Raw genomic sequence first — 12,199 nt, forward strand, 5'->3', positions numbered from 1 at the left:
AACAAGAACTTTTTAGAGCACAATTTTATACTAGTTCCACCCAATCAAGAGGATATCCCCTTGCAAAAAAATTTGATCTCTACCGCTCTTTCTTTAAAGCCCTGTGTGGTTTGGTATGATCACATCAATCTCAAAAAGTGACTTTTAGATAAACCTTTCTTAAGTAGGTTCGGATGTGTACTAGTAGCTAACCTAGTATGAAGAGGTTATACAATATCTCTGACCGCAAAGGAAAACTGTGTGAATTCTTGTCCTAAACATTATACAAAAAGGTACTTTTACACATCACACATTCTGCTTCTAAAATGATTTTTATGTCTGAAATTTGACTCTTCACAAGGACAAATTTGTTTACAGAATGACAGTTGCAAGAAAAATACAGTGAGTTGAATTATCAGGATTTTTTGCCTTGATTCACTAAACAAAAATTGGCTTTATATAAATAAATAAGCAGTTCTACTTTTCTGGATACACTCACCTTTTATAATAAAATAAATACAGAAACACTGGAAACAAAAAGGTTCAAACTTTCTTTATAGAGAAAGAATGGGCAACAACTACTTTTTAAACTATTTTTCATGTTATTCCAGTTTGTAATGTAGTCTCTGTCAATCAGAACAAAGTTGGTTTAAAGGGAGCTAAAACTAAATTTGATGAGAATAAATATCGATGATGTTAAAAAGCGACACATGGAAGGCTACTCCAGCAGTCGCTAAGAAGAAAAGAAGTGAATCTGAGGATAAAAGATTCTTCTTTCCTTCACCAAGCTGAGATCCCATGCTGTCTGTGAACAAGATTTTTTTTTCTTCATAAAACAAAGACCTAGCCAAATCCCCTGAAATTGGTGAAGAGATAGAGAATGGGCAAAGACACAATCAACTGAATTTTGGTGCAGGTGCAAATCACTTTCTTCAAAGCTGCGTTGTTCTTGACAGAGAATAACCTATTTGCATGCACGTGTAGTCTGAAACCTAACTAATTTAACGCTGTCATAATACATTAGTGATGATTTGAAATAATCCTTAAAGCAAGTACATGGCAGCCACTGACCCGTTCTAGTTCAATGCTGAAGCTCTGGCCCCAGGCCTCTTTGCCCAGCTGTCTCCACTGTGTGCGCCCCACTACTCTGCTGTCAACCTTCAGCACTGCACTTATCTCCGCTGAAAAACAAAGAAAACAGATGCAGTCAGAAAACTAATCAAAACGAAAACCTGTAAGTTACCATAAATTCAGGGCTTACTACATTTCTTAGACCTAATGTCATAAAAACAGGAAAACAAGCAATTTAGAAATCTTTCAAAATGTATATGGAGAAACATCTACCTCAGTAAGAAATAGACTCATATTATCAAGTCTTCAAAGATTAACAAACCGCCGAAGAATGTCTCCACGAGGAACTAGGAAATGTAAATAATTTAGATCATGGTCATGAGGACCAGGATTAAAACTACTTTTAGTATGAATTATGTTACCCACGGAAATGCTCCTAAACTTCAGTAACTCTTGGGTGGGGTCTGCAGAGTTAAAGAGGCAGCAGAACCCACAAGACTGCCATGATCCAAACATTTCTGAGTGGCTGGAAGCTGACTGAAATTAAAATGGTGCAAAGATTTGGCCATGTCTACAGAGCTTGTAAAATACTTTTGCTTATTTTCAGTCCTGCAATTTTGGTGGAAAAAACCTTGAGCCTGTCCGTATTTCTTACTTGTATTGTCTGTTTTTGTTACTGTTTGTACTGGAGCACTGTAACCAACATAATTTCCCCTAGGGATCAATAAAGTATTCTGATTCTGATTGTTTTTGTGTATCCTTCAAGTGTTTTGAATCTGCGTTGCTGCTTTTGTTCATCTCTTTTTTCCTTCTGAAAAGCAGTAAATCACCACCAACTGTAGCATAACACACTTACAGTTGGTACAGAACTGTGTCACAATAATTCCTATAATAGCTACTGTGGTGTGAATGAGACACGGCGGGTCCAGGGATCATAGGTTTGAGCCATTTTATTCAATATTTGTCACACCACAACACCCCCCAACCCCTGAGTCCCCGTGTTTTTAACTAGGCGGGCGTGGTCTGCGGTGCCGTGCAGGGAGGGCTGACGCACCTGCACGGCATCCTTAATCACGCCCGCCAGCACAGCTACCTAATGGACAGGAGTAGTTTGTTTTGTGTACAGTCCATCCATTCATTCCACTTAATCCAGCCCCTCCCAGTTACAATGGGGTGACAGGCGGGAAACACCCTAGAGAGGTTGCAAGCCTGTCGTAGGGCTAACACAGAGAGACAGACATCTAGATCCAGATAACCTACAGTCTGAAAGAACCTTTCAGTTACTGGGACAAAATATCTAATGGAAATGTAGCGAATACTCGACTACAACTTCAGGTTTGTATTGAAATACAAAAATGTTCGTCTTGTCAGTTTTACCATTTCTGAAACCAATTACTTGTTAGTTTAAGTGTCCATTACTGGATTTTTGCATTTTATGACACAAAGAAAATTAAAAGGTCTTAAAAAAAAAAAAAAAAAAAAGTTGACTTACAGGAAATGTCTTCAGCCTTGGCACTGCGTCCGGTTCGTACCTTCAGAGACTTCATATCCGAGATGCTCCCAGAGGTGGTTGAGACACTGGTCACACAACTACGGCCTGGAACTGACTCCAACAGGTCCTGGCAACCCATCAAACATACCTCCAAACGACCTAAGGAAAAGTGTTTCAGTCATTAGTTCTTACTTGGGATAACATTACTGAAAATTCAATGGAAAGCTGCTTCAGGTAAAAAAAAAAAAAATACATTTTAAATTTAAATGTTGTTATGAACGGTTATTTAATAAAATGACTCAAAATTTTGCTTTAAAAGAGACTAGCAGACTTAAACAACCTGTTAGACTGGCTGGTTTGAAGAAGGATGAAGATGAGGAAGAGGCTGGAGCCTGGGAGTGTTTCTTTGGAGTGCCGTAAGAAGGTGAGGTGCCTACTATTAAAGCCTCTTTAATGGTAGCATGTGTGGGATGATCATGAGCCAGCTCACATAAACGTCTCTCCAACGAGAGACGCAACAAATCCACCTTTTGAGATGACTCCTGCATTCGCGCCTGGGCCTGAAGGATACAGAAATGCAATCTCTGATGCAACAATATTAATAATTATGTTGCAATTAATTGCAAACATATGGAGTTCAGATTATATCTCAATCTGTATGTATGCATGTAATCAGATTTATATTTACGCACTGAAATTTGGAAATGTGTATTGTAATCTGCTCACTATGCAAAAATATCATAAAAACATGAGCTGTACATAGACATAGACTGTAAATATGAACACAATTTGAAAAACCAGTAATACCCAATTGTTTGGGTTCACTTAAAAACTACTAAACAAAAGTAGTTTTTTGATCTAATCTATCATGAAACTGACCATAAGTGTTTTAAATGACAAAAAAACATGTATATGTGTGCTTCAGTATCACCCTGACAAAGGATGCTTCTAATTTTAGAGATATTGCACAAATAAATCAAGGCAAATAGTGAACGGAATGGTTTTTCTATAGCACCTCTCAACTCAATTTGAGCACTCAAACCACACATACAGCAAAGTGCATTTAACAAACATTCACACACATACACATTTATGAATGCATCAGAGGCAATTCAGGCTTCAGTATCTAGGAGTCAGGGATTGACTGTGATTGGTAGATCACCTGCTCTACCACTCGAGCCACAGCCATCCCAGGGCAGTTCTACATATTGTGGAATATATTGTGAAGGTCACCTTGAACTCAACTGTAGTTCAAAAATGTTCATTCTAACTATTTATAGCCATCGTGTTCTTGTTGTAGCTGTTAGGTTGGTGAAAGTGAAGACATTCCAGCTGGTACCCACTTCTGCAAGTATTCGGCGGTCCTGGACTTTATGCCCGCTCAGTTGCTTCACCACATTTTTGGCTCCTTCTGCTACAGCTGATTCAATCTTCATGTGGTGAATTAATTCAGCAACTCGCAGCTCCACAGGACTGATCATCTCCATAGAGTGACCTTAGTGCAGATGAACAAAACAGTCACCACCACTACCACCAGTAATCACCACTGTACTAAAATTAGTAAAATATCAATTATTAACATGTCTAAGGAACTTGGAAAGAAAAGCATCAGGACTTCTTTAAGTTGTTTTAGGACATTTCACCTCTCATCCGAGAAGCTTCTTCAGCTCTAAGAGCAATTGATGGAGAGTCCCCAAGAGGATCATGGACCCCCCTCATTCATCCTCTGCATAATCACTTGAGCCAAGGTCTGAAAATGGGTGTGGTTCACAATCAGCGAAGGTTTCAGGTGAACCCATTGTGAGACGTAGCCCCACCTTATCATGTGATTTACTGAGATCTCTACTGGGATCTCAAAACTGGATTATAGATGGCAGACAGCTGATGTCGTAAGCACCGCCCTCTGTTCAAAGAGAGCTGCTCACAGTGGACATAGATGGCTTCTTTCACTTATCTCAAACCATCTGTCTTCTCTGTCCTAAATTTTAACAGTGGCATCCTCAAAATAATGACCTTTGACCTTTAGATGCAGATGAACAGCTGAGTCTTGTCCTGTTGAGGTGGCTCTTCCATGTTGTGAGATGCGTTTATGAAGTGGCTGTTTGGTCTCTCCAATGTAGAGGTCTGAGCATTCCTCACTACACTGCACAGCATACACTACGTTGTTAAGTTTGTGTTTGGGAGTTTTGTCTTTGGGATGAACCAGTTTGTGTCTGAGTATGTGGCTGGGTCTGGGACTCTAACCTAACTTAAAGAAGTCCAAATGCTTTTCTTTCCAAGCTCCTTAGATTACGATGACCTGGAGGACTAAGAACCTTCACAGACATTTCCATAACATCTAAGCACACTCCAACTACTTAAGACCATAAGACACAGAACAGAATACAAATTCATTTGCATTCAATATAAATTTGATATTTTCTCAAGTCATTTTTGATCCATTATGTTTCACATTCATTTTGTTTATTGAAACATACTGAAGACAAACTGTCAGTATAAGATATCTGCAGTGAAAACACTGCCCATACAAGAACAGTACGTGTGTGAGTGATAAGATTTACCATATTTGCCATCCTCCTCTCCATCTCTGGCTTGACTGACTTTAACAATCTGCATGCGCAGCAGCTCTATTTTAGTACGACTGTCCCGCAACATCTGCTGGGCTGCAGAGAGCATCTTTCTGTCCTGGAAAATAAAACAAACAATTACAAACCAACACAGAACTTCTGATCAAGAGAAAGAAAGTAACTTAAAGGACACACACACACACACACACACACACACACACACACACACAAAAAGCACACACTTCACACACAACACACACACACACACACACACACACACACACACACACACCCACACACACACACACACAACACACAACACACAGACACAGGGGAAGTTTACTTTTTCAGGAAAGGTTAGAACTGTGATATGTGTTAGGCACACGATTTGATCTGTCATTTTGATTTAGCTCAGATGGTATAATGTTCTCTGCCCAGTTTATACAAGAAACTAAGTCATTCCAAAAGGATTTACACACGGTGCTTAACAGTATTAGTTCCCTCTTTGCCTTCAACAGCCTGATAATTAGACTGATAATTAACCTGATCTACGCCCAGGCTGTCCATTCCCCTTCTCTAATATGTCAAAATGTCTGCCTTACTTCGAACTTTAAATGTATAAAAGTTTTAAATTTGAACTAACATCTCTAAATGACTTCATAAAGAGTAGTTATAAAGAAAGGCAGAACCTTGTTAACAAAAATACAAACTATTCTGCACAGTGAGAAATTCTAATTCATAAAGGCATCTGGCAAAGTGCTATAAGTCTAATCCTCCTCTTAATAATGTATTCAGTTACTGTAAAAGTTTTACATGGAACAGCAATTTACCACATGAGCCACTCAGAGAGAGTGTAAAGTGGTACTCGTGAGGCTTTGTGTGTTGTGTTATGCATACATTAGGTCATGTTGTATAATACCTTAAATGAGCCATTAGTGTAAGTCTGGATCATGTTCTCAGCACCCTGTTTGACCTTGGTCTCCATGGTAAGTTGTTTCTTCAGTGTTCTGACTCGACTGTCCAGTGGTGATGTGACCTCTTCCCACTGACATGTCTCTCCTGACAGGTCTTCTTCTTCCTCTAAGTGACCTGCATGGAAAAAACAAAACATACAGGCTGTATAAAGGGTTAGGATACAAATAAGATAAATATTAGATGGATACCAACTTCAGAGCAAGTGATTTATCTCTGTATAGTATAGTGGCCTTAGAAAAGTGGTGGTTAAGACAAATACAGCATAAAACACAGCATCCCCGACGTGTCCTGTCTGGCGGGCCTATATACACTGCTTAGAATTTTTCTGATTTAAGCATGTTGGGATTTTGCTTAGTTTATGACATTATGTAAAGAAACCATTCTTCTCATATAAAAAGAAGGGTAATGAATCAAATTTTCAATCTGCAGTCCCCATGGAGCTCCCAGGGGCAGATGGAAAGGTTTCTAAACATTATGCTCTCTGTGGGTAGCAGTGCAGCCCAGCTGACATCCACATATAACAGCTTGTGTGTGCTGCAGCGCCCTTTACTGCCATCACTGATGCAATTTTATTGAATTCAATTTTATTCATATAGCCTCAAAAATCACATCAACAGCTGCTTCAAGGCACTTTCTATTGTAAGGTCAAGGTCCTACAACAATAGATTGTCTGAAGTGTTACAAAATCATGCATTTCTTTCCCTCCGTCTCTCCAACAATTTATACCTCATGTTTTCTGTCACTATGTGAATATCTGACAACAGGACTGCACTGCTGCTTTATTTATTTTTATCCAGTATATTAAAGATTAACCTTAATCAATAAACCTGGAGGTTTAGGGCAAAGTGCATACATATAAAATATAGTTTTCATAATATACCAACACAAGTCATTTACAGTGTGGTGGTTTCAACCAAAGTCCTAATTATTTGTATAAAAAGTTTTATGTGAATCAGTTTATATAGGAAAATGTTGGAGTGTGACTCAAGGATGATGGTAGCTTTTATCCATTCTGGTCTTATAAAACCCCAACGTTTTTATACTGGCTTCAATGGAAAACAGCTCTTGTAACCTCAAAAAGGGTGAAAACTAGCGACAGAAATGAGATACTGACAATGTTAACAGTTTGACTCCCTTTTTGTTCTCTCTAATTAACATCCGTAACACGAGTCAGCAACAGTCAAACCTATGTTAAGAAACTGGATCTGGGTTTGTATTGGAATTCTGCTGACCTTGTTCTAGCCCCCCTTTTTAAGGTCTTGTCTTCTGTTTGTTAAATGCAACAGAACCTGTGAAACAAATGGACTTGTACTCTTACTGGTTTTCCTCCTTCTACATGAAGGGAAAAAAGATTTTGTTACCTATGGCACTGTCTTTCTGTGTGGCCATAGACCTTGCGTTGAGTTCCTGCAGTTCCCAGTGCAGCTTCTCCAGCTTGCGGGTTGAGGCCTTAAGTTGGCCCTCCACATCAGCTGCACTCTTGCGGTTGGTGACTGCCCGTCGCAGCCTCTCGGCTGCCTCCTTGATCTTCAGCTCCCGCTGGATCTGCTGCCGGAGCACTGATCGAGCAGCTTCCAAACGCTGCTGAAACTCTGGGTCAAGAATATCCCACTCTTCCAGATTCTTCAGATTCCCATTCTGTAAGACAATAACACAGTTTCAGTCTCTTATTGGCATGACTGCTAATTAAGGATATTCAGTCCTAAATGTATGATGTAAACATGCCAATGTCTCCTATTTTAGGTTTTCCCTTCTTAGGAATCAGTTGTTTTTCTTGATTACTTCCTTTAAACAGAAATATGTGTACATACCAAGTGATTTGGGGAAGCAGTAGGTGTGACAGTAGGTACGAAGTGTTTGAATGTTCAGATGCAACTCAAACAGAAGCTGGGCTGCCATGTTGTTTTTAGAGGGAAGAGGCATTCTTCTTCATTCTTCTTCAGATTTTGGTATTAGAAAGACTTCATACAACTTTTTTTTTTTTTTAAATACTACAGTATTGTTACTGACTGTTAGCTAATTCTAGCAGTAAAGAAAAGCACAGCGACACAGGCCAATGCTACTGAGAAGAACTTGGAAAATCATCAGCAGTACAAAGCCGAACAATTAGAAAATGCAATTACACTAAACTATATAATGTAATTTAATCTGAATCAATAAAATTAGTTTAAAATAACCTGATTGGCGCAGCCAAAGCGAAATGAAAATCATCACCTGGCTAAACAGAAAAAAACTGATAAGGCTGCTAACCAAAAGCATCGATCTGGACCAACACTGCATCAACAACAGCGAATGACACAATGGCTCCCTCTTATGGGCAAAAATTAGTGAGCCTTACTAAAGACAAATCTTCCATTCCAATCTCCTATTATGAGTTTCAGGATACGTTTATACCTCTATGAAAACATGAACTCCTTTCTATTGCTTTGTTCAAACAATGGCAAAACATTTGATCTAAAATAAGTGCCAAGTTAGTGAAATGACAGTTTCAGTCAGCCACAATAATGCAGAAACATCTGTACTGGACACTAGGCCATATTATTTGCCGAATATTATAAATGGTTCATAGGGCACAAGGAGCACAAATACTGTCCAAGGTCAAGTTCAGCAACGAATTAGCAGAGATGAAATCTAGCAAAGTAAATGCTATCAGCCAAAACTGACTGTGTGAGCACACCTGCTAATTAGCGAGGGCACACAACAACTTTAAGCCTCAACAGTATCCAGGTGGATGAGAGCTACATTTTGCTTATTCCTTATTCACAAGGGGTCACCACAGTGGGAATCTGAATAAATTTCCAATGTAATTCCTGACTTAAGGAATTTGTGCCAACTGTACAAAGGAATTTTTTAACCAACTTCCTCACATATAAAATCAGGAGTTAATAATATAAAAATAAATAATACATTTTTTAATTACCCTCATACTAAGGGGGAAAATGTCCAGAGGCCAACATTGTTTGGATTAAACCGTTAACATGGAGTTTACAGGAATCTGCTGCCTTTTGAACCCAACCTTAATTCACCACTAGAGAACTTGCAGTTTTTGACACCAAGCACATGGTCCATCCAAGCACATAATGTCCTAAAAGGCCGAACAGCACTCCCAGTAAACCAATGAAAGCCTGTATGTGTTATGTGAAATAATCTGGAGGGAATGGGTTGTCATTAATCTGTACTTCTATTTAATTTATAATTCAAACAAACAAAAACATTTCTATCATAAACTACCTTACAGCGTCTGTCTGACACCTGTACACTATGCTGCTTTACTCATTACTCTGGTATGAATATTCCAGCAGGCTCTCATGATCCTACAAAGAGACTGTCTCAAATTATACATTTTTTTTCTACAGCTATCCATGTATACAACAATGTGTTTGTTCATAAACACATGAACAAACACATTGTGGCTCAAGAGTTGGGAGTTCGCCTTGTAATTGGAAGGTTGCCGGTTCGAGCCCCGGCTCGGACAGTCTCGGTCGTTGTGTCCTTGGGCAAGACACTTCACCCGTTGCCTGCTGGTGGTGGTCAGAGGGCCCGGTGGCCTCTGTCAGTGAGCCCCAGGGTGGCTGTGGCTACAATGTAGCTTGCCATCACCAGTGTGTGAATGTGTGCGTGAATGGGTGGATGACTGGATATGTAAAGCGCTTTGGGGTCCTTAGGGACTAGTAAAGCGCTATATAAATACAGGCCATTTACCATAAATAGTACACACTACCCCAATATTTTCTGTATGGAGTGATGCACATCTGTCCTGCATTGGTAGGGACGTCTGAGTTAGACATACAAGTAAAGATATGTAAAATAATGCAATTTGTTTGATCATTAGCCTCTGTGATGCTACTGATCAAACAAATTGTGATCAGGACAACTGGAAAGATTTAAACTGAAAAACTGACACAGCATTTTAAGTTGATTACACAAGTACGTAGTTCCAGGGTTCAGTGAATGGCCCTCTAAGTCAGCATGGCCTTCTGAAAAAAATGTTCTGGACACTTTTATAAATGTAAATGTAATTTAAATGGTCACAATGGAATAAAAAGCTTGTGTTTTTCTAGGAAGTTCTGTTTCTTTTTTTGTTAGATAGACTTACAGTGTCTCTGGCTATATCATAGCCAGTGATAACAAAGCCCAGAAAAGTTAAAATATGAAGCAAATTCCCAAACAACACCCGGCGTAATTATAATCCGATAATAACTACTTGATCATTACTCATTCTTCCAGCTGTAGCAAGTCGCAAAAAAGAAAAAGAAAAAAAAAAAGCTGAGGATGTGTCCTTTGTGTTCGGCACTACCAGGCTATTCAGCTCTATGGCTTTTTGCTCGTGAACAGACACACCACACCTTCTGTCAATCAAAACTAAAAGAACTCTTCAAAGTCCTAGGCGATGGTGTTGGGCTTTAAAGATAAAGTAACGTTCAATAAAGGATTTTATAATAACTAGGCTAACAAATGGCTAAATCGTTTAATGCTGTTAAAATAAGTGTCAGTGGACGCAATTTAAAAAAACGAAAGAAAGAAAATCCAAGCTGAAGCCTGGGAAACTATGAGGTAGCCACAACAACAAGCTCGAAGAAGTTCAGACAGCTCTGGTGCTGTGGTCTTTTTCTGTGTGAAACCGGCTCGTTTTTTGCTGGTTATGTTGAAGCATTTGTGTGATAACTACCCAGCCTGAGGTATTAGCTAACTTATCGAGGAGAAGCAAACAAGACAAACAGGAAAATCCAGTGAACCTGTTAAGCACTGAAGCAATTACCGTCGGCTACAAGTAGTATTAACTACCTTTAACTCTGGCACTCTTGCCTCCGTGATCACTGAACTAAGCGTGAAGAATGAAAAAAGCGTTACTCAGCGTTACCTTTAGCGGTAAACCTGACATGATGGCTGTCAGGTCTGTCGTGGACACCGTTTGTCCGTTTCTGGCCGCCAACACTCTTCTTCGGGTCAGAAAGTAGATGAAATGGCTCAGGTAGGACTGACACGACTATTCTAATTAATTTCACATCGGCATGTGAACTTCAGCGCCTGCTGGATATGCTCACAGACTGGCCTGCCACTTCTCCGTGCCGCACATCACAGAAACAAATCTGAGTAGAAGTTTGAATCGAGTTAAACGGAGACTCCTGGAGAACCTGACGTCACGGGACGGCGGCCGGATTGGTTGGCGGTCAGTAATGACAGTGACACTGCAAGAACCAATCACATTTAATTATTCAGTCGCCAGCTGAGGTAGGCTTAGGACGCGTTCACGTAGCCACCTTGCGAAACCTCTTGCAAAACCCAGTTTACAGGTAGGTATGTATACAGGTGTAATGGAAATAGCATAATTAACTCCACATTTGTTGAATTTTAGATTTCATTATACAAAACAATGAGACAGCGACTTCTCTGTAGATTCAAGCAAATTAACAAATGTATTTAAATTATTTTGTTTTATGCATTTAATTTATTTAACACCACTGTAATAGCTGAGCTTTATTCAGGTGGTTTTCTACCTACAGTGTATGAATGCTGCAGTTTGCTCAACCCTAAGGTGCCACACTTCAATTTACAAATAACTGAAAGAATGAAAAAAGAGCAATATAACTCATCTGCAGATAGTTTTAAAAGTATTTAATTTCTTTTAGAAATATTTAATTTATAAAACTATTTTTTTTTATTTTCCCTTCTCTTTCTGCGCTCAGAATTATGTATGCTCTGTCCTCAGTGCTCCAATTTGCCACATAGACATACAGATTAATCAAATACACAGCCATACACACACAGCAACACACAGCCATACAAACACCAATATACAGCACAGAAGCATACAACCATACAAGATAGATCGACAAACACACACCTTTAATAAACATGTAGCACACCACCAGTTAGTTTAAACATCACCACACTGATGTTTGTCGCATGGGATGTACGTGGACTTTGTTAGTTCCAGGGAAAAGTGGCTTAAAATTACTAACTAGTTAAATGACTTACAGGCAGACATTCCCTTTCTACATGAGATTCATACTGTATGAACAAAACATCTGTAAACACACTGTCAGGGTTCTCTGTGTGGCAGGCAAGGGTGGGACCCAAAAGCAGGACTCGCAGACCAAGCTAAACTTAAATG

General features: G+C 39.3%; 1 protein-coding gene across 1 annotated transcript in view; it reads right to left on the bottom strand.

Moving 5' to 3' along the window:
- The window catches only part of pkn3 (protein kinase N3), a 47,718-nt gene extending 36,475 nt beyond the window's left edge, over positions 1–11,243 (bottom strand). The window contains exons 1-8 of the mRNA XM_005928999.3: positions 10,946–11,243; positions 7,446–7,722; positions 6,029–6,198; positions 5,104–5,227; positions 3,886–4,037; positions 2,883–3,102; positions 2,543–2,701; positions 1,051–1,160 (exon numbers count right to left, since the gene is read on the bottom strand). Coding sequence (XP_005929061.1) covers positions 1,051–1,160; positions 2,543–2,701; positions 2,883–3,102; positions 3,886–4,037; positions 5,104–5,227; positions 6,029–6,198; positions 7,446–7,722; positions 10,946–10,966 — 1,233 coding nt within the window. The 5' untranslated portion in view covers positions 10,967–11,243. The remainder of the gene's footprint in view (positions 1–1,050; positions 1,161–2,542; positions 2,702–2,882; positions 3,103–3,885; positions 4,038–5,103; positions 5,228–6,028; positions 6,199–7,445; positions 7,723–10,945) is intronic.
- Between the last annotated feature and the right edge of the window lie 956 nt (positions 11,244–12,199).

The sequence above is a fragment of the Haplochromis burtoni genome, unplaced genomic scaffold, assembly GCF_018398535.1.
Source record: "Haplochromis burtoni strain Fernald_Lab_line unplaced genomic scaffold, NCSU_Asbu1 Contig_113, whole genome shotgun sequence".
NCBI lineage: Eukaryota > Metazoa > Chordata > Actinopteri > Cichliformes > Cichlidae > Haplochromis > Haplochromis burtoni.